The sequence below is a fragment of the Lampris incognitus genome, chromosome 1 (assembly GCF_029633865.1).
Source record: "Lampris incognitus isolate fLamInc1 chromosome 1, fLamInc1.hap2, whole genome shotgun sequence".
NCBI classification, from domain to species: domain Eukaryota; kingdom Metazoa; phylum Chordata; class Actinopteri; order Lampriformes; family Lampridae; genus Lampris; species Lampris incognitus.
In genome coordinates, this window is record NC_079211.1 from 56,628,858 (window position 1) to 56,652,365 (window position 23,508).

At 45.9% G+C, this 23,508-nt stretch overlaps 1 protein-coding gene across 4 annotated transcripts in view; it reads right to left on the reverse strand.

Moving 5' to 3' along the window:
* Nucleotides 1-23,508, reverse strand: part of immt (inner membrane protein, mitochondrial (mitofilin)) — a 43,857-nt gene that overhangs the window by 14,603 nt on the left and 5,746 nt on the right. Inside the window, exons 3-8 of one of the 4 annotated variants that reach the window (XM_056276950.1) lie at nt 19,526-19,718; nt 18,445-18,592; nt 13,032-13,124; nt 4,097-4,279; nt 2,605-2,738; nt 660-763 (exon numbers count right to left, since the gene is read on the reverse strand). In XM_056276950.1, the coding sequence (XP_056132925.1) occupies nt 660-763; nt 2,605-2,738; nt 4,097-4,279; nt 13,032-13,124; nt 18,445-18,592; nt 19,526-19,718 (855 nt within the window). Of the gene's footprint in view, nt 1-659; nt 764-2,604; nt 2,739-4,096; nt 4,280-13,031; nt 13,125-18,444; nt 18,593-19,525; nt 19,722-23,508 lie in introns of all 4 variants that reach the window. The other 3 variants (XM_056277029.1, XM_056276885.1, XM_056277104.1) reach the window with 3 other exon arrangements.

Here is a 23,508-nt window from a genome sequence, read left to right on the forward strand (position 1 = left end):
AACCACTATATCAAAAAAGAATTTTCTCCCCAATTGTACTTGGCCAATTGCACCACTCTTCCGAGCCGCCCCAGTCGCTGCTCCACCCCCTCTGCCGATCCAGGGAGGGCTGCAGACCACCACATGCCTCCTCCCATAGTCACCAGCCGCTTCTTATCACCTGACAGTGAGGAGTTTCACCAGGGAGACGTAGCGCGTGGGAGGGTCACGCTATTTCCCCCAGCCCCCCCCCCGAACAGGCGCCCCAACTGACCAGAGGAGGCGCTAGTGCAGCGACCAGGACACATACCCACATCCGTCTTCCCACCAGCTGACACGGCCAATTGTGTCTGTAGGGACGCCTGACTAAGCTGGAGGTAACACGGGGATTCGAACCGGCGGCCCCCGTGTTGGTAGGCAACAGAATGGACCGCTACACTACATGGATGCTGTATTTGTCAGCTCAGAGGTTAGCCTGATGCCTAAGCATGTCATTGCCAGCAATGTATTGTTGTGCATTTGATAAATGAAGAGGAGAAACAAACAGCATGATACAGCGTCCTCTGCAGCGCATAAATAAATAAACAAACAAACAAACAAGTAGCCACAACAAAACAGCTCTGACAGTTTTGTATGCCAATATGAGCAACAAGTGAGCAGTTGGTATATATTTTTCCTACTTGGCCTTCAGAAGAGCAGCTCCAGCATCATCTGCAGAGCGATTCCTCTCAGCCACAGCAGCCTCTAGATCCTTCCATTCAGCTGTATGTTCTTCAGGCGGGGTCTGAACACAAATGAACAAAAACACCAGACTGAGTTCTGAAGAGGAAGCCACAGATCAGCCTCCTGTTGACCACTTTAGCTGACCTACATGAGCAGTGTATTCATGGGCTCCACCTGCATAATCCAATTCAACCTTGTCAAGTCCATTTTATTTGCATAGCCCAATATCACAAATTACAAACTGGACTCAGGGGGCTTTACAGTAACACAACATCCTGTCCTTAAGCCTCCTACAGACTGTGTGATTTTAGCAGTCCTATACGTTACTGTCAGTTACTGTGTGATATGGATCTAATAAACTCAGGTACAACATCAAGTGTGATGTGTGTAGACTGTACGATGATAACACTACTGAATCACCGGCTATGACGCAAGTCCATAAAAACATCATCAGCGTGCGTGCCGCACCAACGTGTCATCAATCTACGCCGCTGGTAGAGCAACATGACGCCAAGCAGGAATCCAGTCCTTTCAATAGTCACCGCAGCTCGTTGTGTTGCTCCTTGTGTTCAAATCTATGGCATTTGGGTTACAGATGCTAACAGTGTGTTTGTTTGTGTTTAGCGCCAGCAAAGATTGTGCGTGGCGTTGATCAGTGTGTCATATCATGCTGCATTTCTATTGGTTGGTTAGTAGACGTAGGTCGTAGTAGCAATCTCATTGTGAGATGGTCATCCTACACTTCTGAGACTGTCAGACTTTTGTCCCAGGTCATCTTCGGTCGCAAGACCGTAATATCTGCTGTCTTTGAACCTGTCTCACAGTGTGACATAGGACCACTGTTTTGAAGCCACGACCAAAGACATAACCACGTTTAGTCATCTTTCATCTGAGACAGCCCACATCACACAGTCTGTAGGAGGCGTTATTGCAGGGTTGTGATGGGTTGGAGCCCATGCAAATAGGCAGTGGACAGAAGACACACACACCATTTATACCAGTGGGCAATGCAGAGAGTCTCTAATTCATCTAAAACACACTGCTTAGCACTGTGTGCTTAGCACTGTGGAGGACAACCAGATTATCTGGAGGAGACCCACCCATAGACAAGGAGAACATGTAGGGTTGAGATCAAGCCTAAGATCTGCCCCTCACCCTTGCTGTGAGGCAATAGTTGTCATCACTATGTGACTGTGCTGCCCTATCAAAATGCTATTTTTGTGTGTGCAAATACCTAACGCAACTTTAAATATATTCAAAACAACCGTTCAGAACTTTTTGAGTCTGTCCATATTTTATACTCACCGCTCACATTGGTAGGTTCCATTTCATCTATTGTTTCCTTCCGGACATCCAACCATCTAGAGTTTGATGCAATTCATAGTGGATAAACGCACAATCGTTCAGCGCAAAAAAGAAGTGCACAGTGCAGTCAAAGCTAACATGATTCTGCAGCAGTCGGTCATAAAGAACTCCAGTCATGCTGCTTAACTCCCTCTTAGTGTTTGCTTTGAGGTGCCACAGTAAAATGAGCTGAAGTGTGTTGGCAGGAAGTAGCACGGTAGGAAATGACCTTAACTTATCATAAGAAACCGTAATCTTTAAAATGACCACTCAGATTTGCTAAGACAGACTGATTTAGCATCATGTTACCTGTGGCTGAATCTTGGAGTGCTTTTTTTGTGCTGGACAAGGATTGTGCATTTGTCCCCCATTTAATTGCATTGAACTTGAGATGGCGAGTTGGAGTTACTTGTCCAGTATGAAGGCAAGAATAGATGACATGGAACATAAGACTTACCTATGGACCACAAGAGCGGTGAGTATAACGTCAGGGATAAACCTCAAATATGTGGAAGTGTTCCTTAAGTGTTTACAGTGTTCTAAAACATATGTACGTACCTGTGCATCCATTGCCTCCTTCAGCTTCTGCGTGTGCAGGGCAATAGCCTGCAGGGCTGCTTCCTGAGCTCCGATAGCCTGGAGGGTTGACTTGGCTGCACTGCCCAGGGAATCTTCCAGACTGGCTGAGATAGCTGGGGAGCAGTGAACAAGGCAGAGAGACATTTACAAGGAAACATCAGAGGTCACAGTCACAGTGTGCTTTTTTTCGAAATTTATTTCTGATTTTTCCCTTTTTTCTCCCAATTTCGTGGCCAATTGATCCCTATTTTAGTTCAAACACCCACCCTCGTACTGCATGCGTTCACCAACTGCATCTCTCCGGCCGGTAGTCTCGAAGGAGACGCCTCGCCACTTTCGTGACAAGGCGAATCCAGGCCAAACCACTGCTTTTTCCGACACACCCAGAGACGCATTCATGTGACAAACACAAGCCGACTCCGCCCCCTCCCGAAGACAGCGTTGCCAATTATTGCTGCTTCATCGAGTCCGGCCATAGTCAGATCTGACGAGACCGGGGCGCGAACCCTGGTCCCCAGTGGGCAACTGCATCGACACAAAGCCAATGCTTAGACCGCTACACCGCCGCGGACCCAGTCACGGTATGCTCCAGTCACGGTATGCTTTGGCTTCAAGACAAGAGGTCAGAGGTCAAGGTGACAAAACTCTTTTTTTACCCAGACTACCCCTTTTTCAGGGCAGTCCAGACATGATGTGTCAAATTCAGCGAAGATTGGGCAAACTGGTGGAAGTAGTAGGGAAAAATACTACTTTGGACGAAAGTCAAAATGACAGAAAATCTAGGGCATCCGGGTAGCATAGTGGTCTATTCCGTTGCCTACCAACACAGAGGTCACCGGTTCGAATCCTCGTGTTACCTCCGGCTTGGTCAGGCGTCCCTACAGAGACAATTGGCCATGTCTGCAGGTGAGAAGCCGGATGTGGGTATGAGTCCTGGTCGCTGCTCTAGCGCCTCCTATGGTTGGCTGGCGTGCTTGTTTGGGGGGGGGGGGCAACTGGGGAGGAATAGCATGATCCTCCCACATGCTACATCCCCCTGGTGAAACTCCTCACTGCCAGGTGAAAAGAAGCGGCTGGCGACTCCACATGTATTGGAGGAGACGTGGTAGTCTGCAGCCCTCCCCAGATCAGCAGAGGGGGTGGAGCAGCGACCGGGACAGCTCGGAAGAGTGGGGTAATGGCCAAGTACAATTGGGGAAAAAAATTAGGACCCCCCCCCCAAAAAGGACAGAAAACCTCATTAGTGATCACACTATAGAAGCCAATTCAGCAAAGTGATGTTAAATATAAAACAACTGGATGTTCAGGACTGTACAGACAGGTTGTGTGCAACATTTGATGACTGGACCAGATGTTCTGCATGGTGTGTGATCATTTGATGACTGGACCAGATGTTCTGCATGGTGTGTGATCATTTGATGACTGGACCAGATGTTCTGATGGTGTGTGATCATGAGACGGGCCATCATACATGCCAACACATCCTGCTCTTCCTGGTCTTGTTCAGCCAGTCTTGCTGCCACTTCCTCTACAGGGCGCTCCTCCAGTGGTTTCTCCGCTTCAGCCGTTAACACGGTCCCAGTTTCTGCCGTTTCATCAGCCAGCGGGGCGGTAATGTGATCTGTGTCATGGCTGTGACATTCCGTACACTCCCCTGAAAAACACAAGATAGTACAATAAAAACCAAAAATACCTTGTCCTGATGCTCAAAAAAACAACCTTATGTTAGCGAGACTTAAAGACTTTCATAACCATGTCGTCTTTTACTTTTGATAGATGTCGTTATCCAGATCAAAGTAATGTTTGGGTTAGTGTTACAATATTAAATTTTTGCAGAGTAAGACTTGATGATAGTAAGGTACTTCAGTGTAACAGTATCAGGTGCATTCATCTCATAAAGCCCAGTCAAACGACAAAACAGCAATTTAATGTGATGTTTTTCACCAAAATTACATTTAATTAATTAATTAATTAATTAATTAAAGTATCACATAATGACATCAGCAGAGTGAGAATTTCAAGTTGGCACCAGAACGACCGGGATTTCACTTCTACCTAAAACGACCATGGGTGGTCAACATGACGGCCTGTTGTTAAACTGTATATCGTGTCAAGATAAATACCCAGTTGAGATATTAATGCATTACATATGTTAGTATGTCTGTTATGAAACTAACTGACCCCAAAATTAACATTTTAACAACTTTTAACACTATTTTTAAATAATTTAAAATGGCCACCGGCCAACGCCTGTAAATACTGCAGCGCCTTGGTGGTAGTCATGATGCGTCTGTAGCGGCATCTGTAACCAGACACATCAAGTTTAGACTACTTGTCTGCATTGGAGGGCGCTAGTGTGTTTCTAGGACAGAACGAAATGACGTGACCAACACACGTCATAAATACTGACATGACGCGACCAACACACATCATAAATACTGACATGCCGTGCATGATCACGCGCACATTGAGAGCAGTCATTTTGACCGCTCATGGTCGTTTTAGGTAGATCTTATCATAACTTTTTTGTGTACAGTTGATCTAAAACTCATTTTAATGCAAATATATGCAGGTTTAGGAGCATTAAGGGAGCGGCAGGTCTGTACCCTTTTTTCCACCAAGTTATTAAACTGAAAATCCAAAACGGTCATATGACCGTCTTGGTCGTTCTAGTGTTGGTAAGTTTACTGGCATGTGTCTAGCACGCTGCTGAAACGGCCTGGTGATTGGTACATTTTTCAGGTGTGTGTACTGTATCAGTAACTATTTTGCCAATGTGTGTACTTTCACTGATAAAGTAGGGTAACAATGAGAGGTGGGACCAAGTCACCAGTAAAAAGTAAATCTCAAGTCTTGACACTGGAGTCCAGTCAAGTCTCAAGTCAAGTCTCAAGTCAAATCATGCACCACACTGATCAGGCTGAGGGAAATCAAACTTATTTAATTTCCCTAAACCAGTCTTAACAGCTTTTCCATCAAATTTAATTTAATTTTAAATCGTTAAACCAGTAGAATTGTATTCTCCCTCTTAAGAATGAAAATATTCCAGAACCATTAGTTTGTAAAATAATTATTACCATTTCAAAAAGAACATTGAAACGCCATAGAAATATGAGATAAAGACTCAGAAATTTTTGAAGCATCAAGTTCAACTTCATTGTCATGTGTATTTACAATACAAAGTAATGCCTTGTACTCTGGCTCTCTGCCTTAACACAAAGGACACAACACCCCCCCCAAAAAAACAACAAACAAAACAAACCAGACTTTTACACAGTGAATTCATACATTATTGCACAATATACAGTACAGGATAACACAACAGTGTAATATGGGTGTGTCAGCTGCTCCGCAGCCTGACTGCCTGTGGACAGAGACTGCTACTGAGACGGGCGGTGTGTGATGTGATGCTCCGGTGGTTTTTTTTAGATGGAAGGAGTGAGAACAGAACATGAGCGGGGTGGCTGGTGTCCTTGATGGTGTTTTGGGCTTTACTTTTGCACCGAGGGGTGTAAATATTATCAAGTTGTGGTAGATCCATGCCGATGATGTTTGCTGCTGTCTCTACAGTCCTTTGACGCAGTCTGCAGTCCTCAGCAGTCAGGCTGCAAAACCACACTGTGATACAGCCTGTCAAGAACATGTTAGCTCAAACATGTTTTAGAATCACCCCCTACACCCGAAACACTTCATTTGAATGTCCGTATGAAGCCTCCACCGCTGGCAGCAATACCAACATGTACCCTGGCTCTGCCAAATGACGGAAGCTAAGCAGGTGTGGGCTTGGCTAGTACTTGAATTGGAGACCGCCAAGGAAAACTGAGTTGCTGCCGGAAGTGGTGCTGGTGGGCCAATAGGGGGCAGTCTTCCCTTGGTCCTAATAAAAACAACAAATATCAAATCCCAGTGCCGTGACGGGGACACTGTGCTGTAGGAGAAGCCGTACTTCAGATGAGACACTAAACCGAGGTCCTGACTCACTGTGGTCATTAAAGATCCCATGGTACTTATCACAAAGATTAGGGGGTTCCCCGGTGTCCTGGCAAAATTCCCAACCTGGCTCTCTCCATCTGGCCACCTAATCATCCCCCATGTAATTGGCTCATTGATTCCTCCCTCTCCATCTCAAGCTGATGCGTGGTGAGCGTTCTGGCACAAAATGACTGCCGTGCATCACCCAGGTGGTGCTACACATTGGTGGTGGTTGAGGTGAGTTACCCCTTTCACTGTGAAGCGCTTTGAGTGTCTAGAAAAGTGCCATAAAAATATAGATATAATGATGATGATGACGATGACGATTATATGTAGCAGGGAGCTTTCAAGCCATTTGTAAATGTAGTCTTTGGAAAGTGTGCCTACATCACTACGCTTAGACAGGTTTGACCCCAAAACTTCAGAAACTATGTCGGTTGTCATTACTGAGCCTGAAATTAAACGAAGCTTTTAAATCAATCATATTCCGTGGTTATTAAGGTTTGGGTGTTACTGACAGGACACACCTGTCCTTCCATGATCCGCTTACCAGGGATTTGCTCCTAATAACTGGGTTTTTCATGGACAGTAAGACTGCCATTATCACATTTAACAAACTAACCAATAACTAACATTTACAACATGTACAAATGCAATTGCAATTTAAAAAATATGGCTCACAAGCATTTATTCTATTGCATATCTTGGCATTTAATAGTTGTTCAAACACAAAAAGACTCAGCGTTAATGTAGTAGAGCAAAGCATTCTCTAGGAGCCATGATAATGTTATTATGAGCATACAGAAACCCCCCTTATGTTGTTTTTAAAAGTTTTCCTTCACCCAATCAAGAAATATGCTTTATGAGAGTGCTAAATCATCCGTCATCTGGAGATCACCTGGAGAGGTGGAGGTATGCACCGGAGAGAAGAGGAATGAAAGTCAGTAGGAGCAAGACGGAATACATATGCATGAATGAGAGGGAGGACAGTGGAATGGTGAGGATGCAAGGAGTGGAGGTGACGAAGGTATATGAGTTTAAATACTTGGCGTCAACTGTCCAAAGTAACGGGGAGTGCAGAAGAGAGGTGAAGAAGAGAGTGCAGGCAGGGTGGAGTGGGTGGAGAAGAGTGTCAGGAGTGATTTGTCACAGAAGGGTACCAGCAAGAGTTAAAGGGAAGGTTTACAAGATGGTAGTGAGACCAGCTATGTTGTATGGTTTGGAGACAGTGGCACTGATGAAAAGACAGCAGGTGGAGCTGGAGGTGGCAGAGATGAAGATGATAAGATTTTCATTGGGAGTGATGAAGAAGGACAGGATTAGGAACGAGTATATTAGAGGGACAGCTCAGGTTGGATGGTCTGGAGACAAAGCAAGAGAGACAAGATTGAGATGGTTTGGACATGTGGGGAGGAGAGATGCTGGGTATATTGGGAGAAGGATGCTGAATATGGAGCTGCCAGGGAAGAGGAGAAGAGGAAGGCCAAAGAGGTTTATGGATGTGGTGAGGGAGGACATGCAGGTGGCTGGTGTGACAGAGGAAGATGCAGAGGACAGGAAGAGTTGGAAACAGATGATCCACTGTGGTGACCCCTAACGGGAGCAGCCGAAAGTAGTAGTAGTAGTACTAGTAGTAGTAGTAGAGAGAGCTAAGTGTACTTAGTGAGTGCACCTTTGATCATCCAGAGGAAGTGATAGGAGAATCAAGTTACAAGGTAGATGGGATGATGCCAGATGTCACATATATATAGCAAACTTACTGCAAGTGAATATGATTTAACGTGCAAGTAGTAAAAGGGCACAACAGTAGACACTGATAATATTGGTGTCTTGATAAGAAAGAGCTCAGTGGTAGCACTGCGACTGACTAAACAGTAGATGGAATTCTTACAGTAAGACTTGAAATCAGGTTTCAAAATTCATTGTTATTTTCTCCTGTGACCTGCTGCCTGAAGGGTCGACATGGGGGTGTGACTCATTCTTTTAGCTAAACTTTATTTGCATTCTGACAGCAAAGCTGTCTACATTTGTAGGGATTTTAAATAGCCGCGTGGCCAGTTGTGATCACCACATATCTGAGGTTGATAACACATCTCCAAGGGGCCACACATATTCAATGCTTAACAGCCATGGAGAGACACTCACTGAATTTCTTAATGACAGGTTAATGGGAGAGTTTCCCCTGATAATGACAACTTTACTTCAGTGTTGGTCAAGAGGAAACGCTATTGCAAACTATATTATTGTACCTCATAAGGGTTTGAAAAATTGCATTGAGATTACGTTTAAATCTGCAGTGCGGAAGTTTTGTCCTCCCCTTCTGGCAGTGAGAGTAATTACTTCTGTTCTTTTAGCGCTCTCCAATGAGGAGAAGCTACACCAATGGTTATCGGTGTTTGTCCTCTCCATCGATTGCTTTCTTTCTTTCTTTTTTTGTGTGACTTTAATCCTTCCTCTTAACATCGAGTTTCCTTTTTCTCCGGAGCATCAGAAACTTTTCCTGGACACTTACGTTTTTCTGCCATAGCTTTCAAGCCCGGAAACTTTCTAGAAGAAAGCCCTGAAGGCAAGCCAATGGGCGGCATGCGAACGCTTCTGTCACACAGAAGTTCAGCAAAGCAGTCATTGCTGGACTGCAAACACATCACTACGCATCACTTCCAGTGCACCAGTGCGGGAGTGCAGTGCGGGAATGTCGCCCCAGACGCCAGATTTAAAACTGCGAAATACAGAGAGATTCACATAGGGGTGATAGGCTTAATCATCATTGTGTGAACTTGTTTGGCAAGGGCTTGAATGTCACAGACTTTTATTTATGTGTAAAAGTGCCATAATCTAGGTTTAAGGTTATCTCCCCCAATTTTGGCAGCAACTGTCTTTGTTTGACTGGAGATGGGTCAAGGCTACCAAATCATTCTTTTTTTTTAAAAATAAATTTATTTATAGGTTTTCCCCTTATCCCACCCGATTAACCCAATGGCATATGGCCGGAACTCTTGTCGAATAACTGCCCTGGCTCACGTTTCCACAGGAAGGAGATATTCGTAACACCAGCTTCCTTCAAACTCGTGTCAGTTGCTCTCGCTATTTTACACGCTGAAGCCTCGCATGGATTGCATTACCCTCAGGCCGCGAAGGAGACGTAGGGAGAATGCTTTCGGTTGCTTGGCTGCAGGTGCCTGGGTGGGCCAGAGGGTTCGCTGGAGAACGACGAGTCCCCGAACACTACACCGATCTACACCCACTATCCCTTGGGTAAGGGTGGCCTAATGAATGTCTTACCCCGTAGACGTTCTGGCCGTGACCGGTTACGGCGAGTCTGGGATACGAACCTCCCAGCCACATGACGAGCAGACTGCAAGAACGGCGGTTTATTCCGCTTGGCCATCAGATCGGCTACCAGATCATTCTTTATTATGTTTGAAATTAAAATGTGGCGATGCCTATGATGCTATGGATGAATACAACAAATTTAAGTTTAATATTTTGAACAAGAGAAGGAAATTAGAAACGTCCCAGATAATTTGCTTCAGCGATGGACTTGAGGACTTGGTCATGCCACCAGCGATAGTGCGCCTCTCCCAGTGCTCTAGAGCAGCAGCTCAGGATGTGTTCAATGGTCCCATTCTTGGAACACAGGGGGCAAGGTGGTGTCTCCACTTTGCCCCATGTGAACAAGTTGGATGGGCTGGGGAGGACATCTTAAATTTCCTAGATCAAAAACATGATCCTTTGAGAACCCCCCTTCCAGATGTCCTGCCAGGTGAGCTTCTACTCTATTGCCTCTGTTCCCACTTCATCCTGGCACCTTGTTGTTTCATGGCCACTGCCTTGTTGGTTCACTCCTGCTCCACAGCAGCTCCCACCCCCTCATCCACCAGCTTCTTCCTCTCCTTCACACAAGCAGTTTTGTAACGGGCTGATGTTGAGCTCCCACGTCCTGCCCTGCCCTGGGCTACCCTTCCCACAAGAAACTTGCACTGCAAGTGGGATTCTGCTTGCTGCATTGCTTCAAGCACTTGAACTTTCCCCCTGTTCTCATGGAGATACCTGTGCTGGCCACTTTGGGGTCATTTCAACTGGCATACTGCAGACGCTTCTGTGTCCATGGTACCACAAATAAACACCTCTGTCACTGAGTTGAATGGGAACTTTACTTTGTTACTGTGCCCATACAGTGCAATGCTGCTCAGACAATCCCAGTCACCCCCGGAGGCAGCTGCTGGCTGACCTTCCGCTGAAAGCCTTCCACTACTGAGATAGGGACTTCATAGACCAGTAAAGGTCAGAGGATTCTTGGTAAGAGCCCATGCTGGTAGAGCCAGGCCTTGAATTTTCCTGGAAGTCCAAACTAGTCCACAGCTCTCAGCAAGCCCTCAAGATCATCACTGGAGTTCTAATAGAGTCTGCATCTTACAGGCTGTAGTTTAAGACCTTCCCCAGGGTTAGGGTTAGGGATCTGCTTTTCACTCACTCAACTTGTCCAACATAATTCCTTTCTTGAAAACCAATGACCAGGATTCTGCTGGCTTGAAACTCATGTGCGCCTAGGACGTGAGTTTCTCCACTCCCTGAAGGATACATCTGGCTCCTGGCACTGATGTGGTCATCACCTTCAGATCGTACAGAAAGCCTGATTGGCGGTTGCCTTGTTCCCAACTTGCTGAGGGTGCCCCAGCACGGTGCCTCTAATAACAATTTTGTCGACATATTCATGGCCAGAGCAAAGAGGGTCACTGAAATGGTGCAACTGTTGATGATTCCCACTTCAAGCTGGTAAGACTCAGATGTCACTTGGCCAGAAGAGAGCCCCACACTGAACTTACTGTAGTATTCCAGGAGGACGTTTTTCACCTAGAGGGGGAGATGGTGTTTCTCCAATGCCACCTCAACCAGTTTGTGGGGGTATTGAGCCACAAGCATTGGCAAGATCCAGCCACATCACAGTTAGGTCCCCTCTGCCCTCTCTTGCCTCCCTGATGAGCTGGGTCACTACACCTGTGTGCTCCAGACAACCAGGAATGCCTCCTTTCTGCACAGCTGTGGGTATGCAACTGTTGCTCAGTAGGAAGTCAGAGAGTCACTTGACCACAACGCTGAAGATGTTGCCCTCAACACTGAGCAGGGAGATGATCTGAAATTGATTTGATTTTTCTTGGATCTCTCCTCTCTAGGTATCCATTACCCTTCAGCATACCTCCATGACTGGGAAATCTTGTCCATCCTCCTGACAACCTTCAAGGCCCTCCAAAGCCTATGGAATAGCTTTGGGCAGTTCTTAGCAAGGAACTCTGCTTGGGTCTGGTGCAGAGCTTCCCCTTACCCTCTTCACAACTCCTTTCACTTCAATCAGGAAGGGCTCTCTCGGGTTGAACTCTGTTGCTGGTTTGGGTGGTTTCATCAGGGCACTACACAGCCTCAAGGCTTGGTCTTTTGCAAGGTCACTGTAGTTGCGCTTGAGGTGGTCGTTGGTGGCATCTTTGGAGCCGGTCAGGCAGCCAGTGAGCTTCTGGCTGAAGACTTGCTTGGTCAGCTTAAAGGGATTGGACAGGAATGCTACTCTCTTCTCTGCCCTCTCTCTTCACCTCCTTCTAGGGCCCTAAGTTCTGAGCAGAGTCAGGAGTTTCTTTTTGAGAGTTGCCCGGAGCTCTGCCAGAGCTACCCTCCCGACTTCCCCCGACTCCTTGAACTGCCTCAAAAGACTCAAGTTCCTTGCTGAGCTGCTGAATCCTGACTGCTTAGTGATCCAGAATATATGTCAATGGTGCTGGCTTGGCAGCCTCTGTCCTGAACTGCTCTGATGTATATTGATGATGATGGTGGCAATTGTCATCAGCAGGCCACTCATGTACCCCTTTAAAGTCACTTCCAGAACCCATTCACATCCTCATCAAACTGGTGCGAAAACATACACTGAAAGGCATAACCAAGAGGCTAGGACAGTGTACGGGAATGTCTGTACAAAGTACAGACTGGAAGTCTCCAAGTCCAAATGGGAGACACCACCAAAGGTGGTTGAGAACATTTGCAGTCCTTAGCAAACTATGCAGAAATTTCAGCAAATTTCATCTACTATAAGGTGTTCAAAAAGGCAGATGTATGCAAACATTCTGTGTATCGTCTACCTTTCTAATATGGATTTGTTTATCCTATTACTCTGATTTGTTGTTTATTACACTGCTTAGTGACAGGTCACATTCAAGCATGATTACTCACATATGGCATTTTAATATAAAACTGTATCTTTAAAAACAAAACTAAGTCATTTTGTTTGACTTTCCTTGGTTTCTGGTTTCCACTGACAGTGAACTTGATATGTAAACAATATTTCATTATGCCAGTAACATGAAGTCCAACACTGCCACCATTAGTAGGTTTGACTTTAAACAACATGGCATGCAAGGATAAACTTGGAACAAGGGTTGTGGAGTCACCTTTGGGTGCTGAGGCTTCAGTGTCGCAAGGAGCAGGTACTGAAGGAACCTCAGTGATGGCTGAGATGATATGGGACACTTCTGTTGAAGCTTCTGAAGAGACAGCCAAGTCAGAGAAAGAAGTGTTTACGTACATCTTTGACAAGGGTAATAGAAGAGTCAGTCAGTGTAAAAAATAGTATAAAAAGAATGTTTCGATTCCTTGGGCACAAATCAAAGCCTTGTCAGTGCTTTGTAAAAATGCCCAAATTTCAATGTATGTATAATCAATGTGTGTGTGTGTGTGTGTGTGTGTGTATATATATATATATATATATATATATATATTTATACATACATACTGATGCTAAAGTAGCCTAAAACACTTTTTTTCCAACACGGGGATCGCCGGTTCGAATCCCCGTCTTATCCTACAGACACAATTGGCCGTGTCGGCGGGTGGGAGGCTGGATGTGGGTATGTGTCCTGGTCGCCACACTAGCGTCTCCTGTGGTCGGTCAGGGTGCCTGTTCAGGGGGGAGGGGGAACTGGGGGGAATAGCGTGATCCTCCCACGCGCTACGTCCCCCTGGCGAAACTCCTCACTGTCAGGTGAAAAGAAGTGGCTGGCGACTCCACATGTATCAGAGGAGGCATGTGGTAGTCTGCAGCCCTCCCCGGATCAGCATAGGAGGTGGAGCAGCGACCGGGACGGCTCGGAAAACAGGATAATTGGCCAAGTACACTTGGGGAGAAAAAGGGAGGAAAAAATGAAGTCCAATCTTCCTATCAATATTTTCTGATTTCCCTCATGCTTTTCACTCCAGCTCCCTTTGCATAGAATCCAAGTTGCCATTGACAAGCTTAGTCCAAGAGTCCCACAAAATGTCCACTTTTTTTGTTGAACTGCTTTCCTGGTGAAGTTTCCATGACAAAGTGTTTGTGACTCTTCAAGAATATCTTCCCCGCTCACTTGTCTAGCTAAACTTAGTGGGTTCAACATCTCAGATTTTCACTTAACAATACATCCAAATGCTTACATATTTAAGTTTCTTATGATATTTGTTTAAAATGTGTTTCAAATTCATTTGTAATTGATTGAAGTTCTAGATTTAGAGTAACAATTTAGAAATTAAAATAAGAACAAACCACACATGTCGGGATTACCAAAAGTGTTACAGTACAGCATCCAATTTCCATAAACCATTACAACATTATACTTAACATCCACCAAGTATTATAAATCACTATAGTCAAACACTTTAAGCAAACTCACATTTTTACCCAACTGACATATGTACACTTGATAAATAAATATGATGTGATTAAACATAACTACTCTATTTTACTGGATTTACTGAGACAGCCTACAGTTGGAAATTGTCCATCCAGCCATCCATCCATTATCCAAACCGCTTATCCTGCTCTCAGGGTTGCGGGGATGCTGGAGCCTATCCCAGCAGGCAAGCGGGGAGACAACCTGGACAGGCCGCCAGGCCATCACAGCCCCCCCCCACACACACACACACACACACACACACACACATTCACACCTAGGGACAATTTAGTATGGCTGAGTCACCTGACCTACATGTCTTTGGACTGTGGGAGGAAACCAGAGCCCCCAAAGGAAACCCACACAGACACAGGGAGAACATGCAAACTCCACACAGGACAACCCGGGACGACCCCCCAACTGCTCTATGGTATGGAAGCAGAGATAACACCAGAGAGGCTAGAATTTACATTACAGGTAGCAGAGATGAACATGCTGCATTGTTCCTTGTGAGTGACTAGAAAAGACAGGAAGAGAAATGAAGAAGTGAGAGCCATGTTCAAGATCAGAGGAATGGATGAGAAGTTGAGAGAGACAAGATTGAGTTGGTTTGGACATGTACAGAGAGGAGGTATAGACTATATAGGAAAGAAGGTGTTGGACCTGGAAATACCTGGCAAAAGAAAAAGAGGAAGACCAAGGAAAAGATGGAGAGACCAGATAGAGGAGGACATGAGGAGGGTTGGACCGTGGCAGAGGGATGTGTCAGACAGAAAGCTATGGAGGGCAAAAAATCCACTCTAGTGACCCCTGAAAAACAGGGAACAAGACCCTACAATATCAAATCACCGCAAACAAAAAATAACAAATATGATAACATCACACAAGCACTCAGTTTCTACTATCTGTAAATATCGGCACAAGAGAGTGCAACAACTGATACAGTATAGAACAAAAAATAAACGAACTGTAATAAATAGAACAAGGTACCGCATTTATAATAACAGCAGCACAGCTGAGTCATCGGCATACTGTTTTACCTTTAATGGCCAACGTGAACTGAAGCGTGATGTAATGCTGTGAGTGAGAGGGATGTCACCACATTGTCAGTACACATTGTCACTGAACGTACAAAGTGAACGAGAGCCCTGAGTGACGGACAGTCGCTGAGTCACTCATGTTCACCGTGTACGTTTGTAACGAGCATGAATGACAAGACTCACTAGCCCTTGGCTAGCTGGTTGGACCCTTTAGTCGACTGGTTAACGCAGTTGTCTGTGGTGCAGGAGACGCAGGTTTGCGTTCCGGCTGCGGCGGTTCCTGGCTGTCCCCCGAATTCGCTACATTGGTGTCAGAAGTGGGACGGTTGAGACCGTGAGGCAATTGGAAGCGCGTGCGCCCAGAGGCGTGAGGGAGCTGATATGATGAAGCATGAGGACGCACTTCCTGATGGAGGGGGGTAGTGTAACGAGCATGAATGACTGGACTCGCTAGCCCTTGGCTAACGGGTCAGAGCTTTTAGTCAACTGGTTTACATAGTCGCCCGTGGTGCAGGTGACCCAGGTTCGCGTCCCGGCTGCGGCGGTTCCCGGGCTGCCCGCCGAATCTGCATACAGTGAACGTGAGCCTGAGTGATAGACAGTTGCTGAGTCGCTCAGGCCCACCTCTCTCCCTCTCCTTCCCTCTCGTGTCTTGAAGTCTTGAAGTAGGAAGTAGTACCAAATATTTTATGTAGTAATTAGGCGTTGCAAAAACATAAATGCTGGACATAATAGGGTAGGACTTTGTTATACCGGCGTTCAGTTTGCAAACGATATCTTTATCCAACTAAATTCTCAACTCACTGGCTTATCCTTCATGAGCGACCATTCTCCAGTTCACTAGTTAGCGAGCTGAACTGAATGTTCAGCTGTGTTTCAGTTCAGTGAGTGAGACTACACAGTCGGAACGTTCAGCTGTGTTTCAGTTCAGTAAGTGGGACTACACAGTCGGAACGTTCGGCTGTGTTTCAGTTCAGTAAGTGGGACTACGCAGTCGGAACATTCGGCCGGGTTTCAGTTCAGTAAGTGGGACTACGCAGTCGGAACATTCGGCCGGGTTTCAGTTCAGTAAGTGGGACTACGCAGTCGAAACATTCAGCTGGGTTTCAGTTCAGTGAGTGGGACGACACAGTCGGAATGTTCGGCTGTGTATCAGTTCAGTAAGTGGAACAACGCAGTCGGAACATTCAGCCGGGTTTCAGTTCAGTAAGTGGGACTACACAGTCGGAACATTCAGCCGGGTTTCAGTTCAGTAAGTGGGACTACGCAGTCGGAACATTCAGCCGGGTTTCAGTTCAGTGAGTGGGACTACACAGTCGGAACATTCAGCCGGGTTTCAGTTCAGTAAGTGGGACTACACAGTCGGAACATTCAGCCGGGTTTCAGTTCAGTAAGTGGGACTACGCAGTCGGAACATTCAGCCGGGTTTCAGTTCAGTGAGTGGGACTACACAGTCGGAACGTTCGGCTGTGTTTCAGTTCAGTAAGTGGGACTACACAGTCGGAACGTTTGGCTGTGTTTCGGTTCAGTAAGTGGGACTACGCAGTCGGAACATTCAGCTGGGTTTCAGTTCAGTGAGTGGGACTACACAGTCGGAATGTTCGGCTGTGTTTCAGTCCAGTGAGTGGGACTACGCAGTCGGCGCTCCACTCATGTACTGAATGACTCAGTGGACAAATCTTTTTAATGAACTGAGTCCAATGATTCAGTACACTGAAAAGAACTGCTTTGCTTATCACTATAGAGTGCGGACTTTATCGCTTCTATTGACTACATTACTCATCAGTGCTGAATGCACACATAAAACCATCAGTGAAATTTCACCTAAAGATTAAAAAAATAAAGGAAGGCAGCACTGGATATAACATTCCCAGCCATATCAATAAGATGGGTAACTAGGGATACACTGATACCACCTTTTTTCAGACCAAGTACAAGTACTTAAGATTTGAGTACTTGCCGATACCGAGAACCGATATGAGTACTTAATAATGCCATTACAGTTCCTATAATTAATTTGAAAATGTGTTTTAGTGTCATCAGACATTGTTCATTCTCTGACTAACAAACTGTCGTTACTGACATTTGAACATTCAGCTATAAGTTTTTCTTAAACATGGCGTTGCCACACATTTCACTAAAATATAACCACACTTTTCAGTGTAACAAATTGTCGTTACTGACATTTTAATATTCAGCTGCATGTTTCAGCTGTTCTGTCCCCCGCCCACGGGTTGTCTCTGGACATTTTCTCTCGCTTCTCCAGCGTTTGCTGCAGAGTTGGTTGTTTCTGTTTCCCGCTGCTATTAGCAAACGCCTTGAACGCGGCGTTGTGTTGGTTCTTCAGTTGTTTTATCAAATTGCTTGTGTTGAAAGAGCTAGTTTTTTTTTTTTAGTCTGCGGTGGTGTAGCGGTCTAAGCATCGGCTTTGTGTCGATGCAGTTGCCCACTGGGGACCAGGGTTCGCGCCCCGGTCTCGTCAGATTCGACTATGGCCGGACTCGGTGAAGCAGCAGTAATTGGCAGCGCTGTCTTCGGGAGGGGGGCGGAGTCAGCTTGTGTTCGTCACATGAATGCGTCTCTGTGTGTGTGTGGGAAAAAGCAGTGGTTCGGCCTGGATTCGCCTTGTCCCGAAAGTGGCGAGGCGTCTCCTTCCAGACTGCCAGCCGGAGGGATGCAGTTGGCAAACGCATGCAGCACGAGGGTGGGTGTTTGAACTAGAATAGGGATCGACTGGCCACTACATTTTGCTGAGCATAATTTGCAGTCGGCTTTACTTTTGTCACCGTCGTTTACTTTGAAATATCTCCACACAGCTGACACTGCTCCTCCTCCACCGCCTACCTGCTCAACTGAGAGGTGAATGTAACGCTGCCGTAAAGTGGTATCGGGTGTTGTTGTATCGGAGCAGTTTTATGATTACGAGCATGAGTACACGCACACAGTATCGGACCGATACCCGATGTTGGTATCAGTGCATCCCTACGGGTAACACATTTAAGCTGTTTGCTAACGTTATCAAGTGTTGTGTAAGGTCTCATACCTGCCTTATTATTCATTACTCACTTTTCACAGCGACTCATTATAAAGCGTCACCGTGCAGAGAAAACACGTCTTACCCTCCATACTCTGTCCTGTGGGGGCTGCAGCAGGGCTGGTCTGGAGGACAGAGCCTTCTGTTGTCTCTTCCTTCTCTTTCACACCTTCTAGTTTGGTCGGGGAAGATTCCTCCTTACTCATCATGGACGGGGGCTGAAACAAGTCCAGCTTTGTAAATGCAAAAAAACAAAACAAAACAAAACAAGAAAAAACACATCATCCGTGAGGCTGAGGTCATGGTTTTAGCTGCAAAATGAACTTTCAATACCAGCTCTGAAAAAAGTCTAAAATAATCCACAGGGACATCCTGCGTCACTTTAAACAAAATCAGAAGTATTACTACAATAAGAATGGTTAACAGGTACTGTACATTACCAGTCATCACACAGTGTCGTATCTTTGATGGACAATTTGTCCCCCCCCCCCCCCCGATTGTATCTGGCCAATTACCCCACTCGTCTGAGCCGTCCCGGTCTCTGCTCCATCCCCTCTGCCGATCCAGGGAGGGCTGTAGACTACCACATGCCTCCTCCCATACATGTGGAGTCGCCAGCCACTTCTTTTCCCCTGACAGTGAGGAGTTTCACCAGGGGGACGTAGCGCATGGGAGCATCACGCTATTCCCCCCAGTTCCCCCTCCCCCCCGAACAGGCGCCCTGACCGGCCAGAGGAGGCGCTAGTGCAGCAACCAGGACACATACCCACATCTGGCTTCCCACCCGCAGACACAACCAATTGTGTCTGTAGGGACGCCCAACCAAGCCGGAGGTAACACAGGGATCGAACCAGGGATCCCCGTGTTGGTAGGCAACATAATAGACCGCTTCGCCACCCGGACGCCCACCTTTTTTATTTCAAATTCAAAGCCCACCACACTTCATCTCATCATATAAAGAAATGCATAATTGTGAAATTATTGAAAATCAAAACTGAGCAATAACACAGCTGGACATCGTTAACGGCGAGCTCGTTACACTGATGTGTCGTTTTCATCTGAGCTGAACTGCAAATGGATTAAGAATCCCATATTTGTAAATCAAAATGTGTCACTTTAGAAAGTCCGTGCTTTCATTTGACATAGTAGATGGAACATCAACTTACCTTCTGTTTTTTGGTGGGGGCAACAGCCGTGTAGGAACTGGGCCCCAGGGCCACATCAAACAGCCTGTCAGAATACGGCACATTCTTCTCCACCATGGTTCTGAACTTTGGGTCCCATTTAGCATACAGGATTGTACTTCCCACTCCACTCCCTAACATCACCAAACCTGCAGAGATAGCCTTACCGGCAGAACTGCTGCAGAGGAGCAGAAAGAGGGGAAATAGGATCAGTTATGGGATGACAGTGACTTAACATAAATAAGTACAACTTGCAATGGCCTGTGCCAACACGGCTATGTGAAAAACTGCAACAACATGGGCAATCTACTGACTACAAGAAACGGGACATGTCTTGCCAGTGGGTCAACATTGTATTTGTATATTTTGTTCCCCCCCCCCGACTTTTTCTCCCCAATTGTCTCCAACCAATTACCCCACTCTTCCGAGCCGTCCCGGTCTCTGCTCCACCCCCTCTGCCTACCCAGGGAGGGCTGCAGACTACCACATGCCTCCTCTGATACATGTGGAGTTGCCAGCCGCTTCTTTTCACCTGACAGGGAGGAGTTTAACCAGGGGGACGTAGTGCGTGGGAGGATCACGCTATTCCCCCCAGTTCCCCCTCCCCCCTTGAACAGAACGATTACCAGGCTGACCAGAAGAGGCGCTAGTGCAGCGACCAGGACACATAACCACATCCGGCTTCCCACCCACAGACACGGCCAATTGTGTCTGTAGGGACGCCCGACCAAGCCGGAGGTAAGACAGGAATTCGATCCTGCGCTCCCCGTGTTGGAAGGCAACGGAATAGACCGCCATGCTACCCGAATGCCCCAACATCGTGTATTTGTTTGAGTGATGGAGATAACTGAAAGTTTCAAAAGGACATGAAAGCGATACAGCACTTGCTGGTTTTCTCACTGGCAAGTAATAAAGCACACAACATTTTAAAAATCTGACCAAAACAAGTCGGGCAGACAGCTGCTATGTGCAGATTACAACTTTAAAGTAAGGACTGGGACGAGACACTTGGAATCTATTATTATACAGTACTAAATGGTCAGTGTTAATGTTTCTAAAATGTTAGAATGATTATATATGGACAAAAAGTACAAACCCCAATTCCAATGAAGTTGGGACGTTGTGTAAAACGTGAATAAAAACAGAATACAATGATTTGCAAATCCTTTTCCACCTATATTCAATTGAATACACTACAAAGACAAGATATTTAATGTTCAAACTGATAAACTTTATTGTTTTTTGCAAATATTCACTCATTGTGAATTTGATGCCTGCAACACATTCCAAAGAAGCTGGGACAGGGGCAACAAAAGACTGGGAAAGTTGAGGAATGCTCAAAAAACACCTGTTGGGAACAGGTTAACTGGAAACAGGTGAGTGTCCTGATTGGGTATAAAAGGAGCCTCCCCGAAAGGCTCAGTCGTTCACAAGCAAGGATGGGGCGAGGGTCACCACTTTGTGAACAACTGCGTGAGCAAATAGTCCAACAGTTTAAGAACAACCTTTCTCAACGTACAACTGCAAGGAATTTAGGGATTTCATCATCTCCAGTCCATAATATCATCACAAGATTCAGAGAATCCCGAGAAATCTCTGCACGTAAGTAGCAAGGCCCAAAACCAACACTGAATGCCCGTGACCTTCGACCCCTCAGGCGGCACTGCATTAAAAACCGACATCACTGTGTAAAGGATATTACCACGTGGGCTCAGGAGCACTTGGGAAAACCATCGTCAGTTAACACAGTTCGTCGCTACATCTACATCTACAAGTGCAAGTTAAAACTCTACCATGCAAAGCCAAAGCCAGATATCAACACCACCCAGAAACGCCGCCGGCTTCTCTGGGCCCGAGCTCATCTGAGATGGACTGACGCAAAGTGGACAAGTGTGCTGTGGTCTGATGAGTCCACATTTCACATTGTTTTTGGAAATCATGGACGTCGTGTCGTCCGGGCTAAAGAGGAAAAGGACCATCCAGATTGTTCTCAGCGCGAAGTCCAAAAGCCAGCATCTGTGATGGTATGGGGGTGTGTTAGTGCCCATGGCATCATGGGTAACTTGCACATCTGTGAAGGCACCATTAATGCTGAAAGGTACATACAGGTTTTGGAGCAACATATGCTGCCATCCAAGCGACGTCTTTTTCAGGGACGTCCCTGCTTATTTCAGCAAGACAATGCCAAGCCACATTCTACACGTGTTACACCAGCGGGGCTTCGTAGTAAAAGAGTGTGGGTACTGGACTGGCCTGCCTGCAGTCCAGACCTGTCTCCCATTGAAAATGTGTGGTGCATCATGAAGCGCAAAATACGACAACGGAGACCCCGGACTGTTGAGCAACTGAAGTCGTACATCAAGCAAGAATGGGAAAGAATTCCGCCTACAAAGCTTCAACAAGTAGTGTCCTCAGTTCCCAAACGCTTATTGAGTGTTCTTAAAAGGAAAGGTGGTGAAACACAGTGGTGAACATGCCCCTGCCCCAGCTTCTTTGGAACGTGTTGCAGGCATCAAATTCAAAATGAGTGAATATTTGCAAAAAAACAATAAAGTTTATCAGTGTGAACATTAAATATCTTGTCTTGTCTTTGTAGTGTATTCAATTGAATATAGGTGGAAAAGGATTTGCAAATCATTGTGTTCTGTTTTTCTTCACGTTTTACACAACGTCCCAACTTCATTGGAATTGGGGTTTGTACATTATTTATGCATATTTTCAATAATTGCCAAATAAAAGTGAAACAAATAATGGTAAAGTGCATTATATGTTAAATATACCCTACCAGGGATGCTCATTTTGAATTTTTTTCCTGACCGATAACCGACTCTCATTAACCGATCATTAACCGTTAACAGACAAGAATAAAATTTACTATTTACAATGGACGAGTGTCTGTGAAATAAAAAAACTACCAATATCACAAATGTTTTTTTTCCATACAAAGGGGTTTATTTTTACTTGTGCAAATAGCAGCATAAACAACAACAACAGAACATGAGAACATTGTCACACACCTGCAGCGCTGGTGTGAACCAAGTAAAACAGACTGAATGAAATACACCAACAGGTCTACGGGAAAAATATTTCACTGAAATAAATGTTTTAAATAAATTCCCAATAGTAGCCAGACTTTCTAAAGAACAAAAACGGATTAACAAAACGAAAACACACACTGAATCCTCCGGTGCAAAGTGTGCTGTATCATCGGCATAACAGCCTACATCTCCTGAGTAGAAAAATATTTTATAACTTATTAGACTAAAGAGTTCAAGTAACTCGGGGTTTTGTTCACGAGTGAGGGTAGGATGGAGCGGGAGATTGACAGGCAGATTGGTGCAGCATCAGCAGTAATGCGGACGTTGTACCACACCATTGTGGTGAAGAGGGCGCTGAACCGGAAGATAAAGCTCTCAATTTACCAGTCAATCTTCGTTCCGACTCTCACCTATGCTCATGAGCTTCGGGTAGTGACCGAAATGGTGAGATGGCGGATACAAGTGGCTGAAATGAGTTTCCTCCGTAGGGTGTCTGGGCTCAGCCTTAGAGATAGGGTGAGGAGCTCGGACATCCGGAGGGAACTTGCAGTAGAGCCGCTGCTCCTTCGCATCGAAACGAGCCAGTTGAGGTGGTTTGGGCATCTGATTAGGATGCCTCCTGGATGCCTTCCTTTGGAGGTTTTCCGAGCACGTCCAACTGGGGGAAGACCCCGGGGTAGACCCAGAACTCGCTGGAGGGACTACATGTCCAATCTGGCCTGAGAACATCTTGGGATCCCCCAGGAGGATCTGGAGGGCGTTGCTGGGGAGAGGGACGTCTGGAGGGCCCTACTTAGCTTGCTGCCACCACGACCCGACCCCGGAGAAGCGGCTGATGATGAACGAATGAATGAATAGAATAGAGAGCTAGTAGCCAGACTTTCTAGTATTTAAACAGATTAACAGAACGAAAACGCACATTGAATC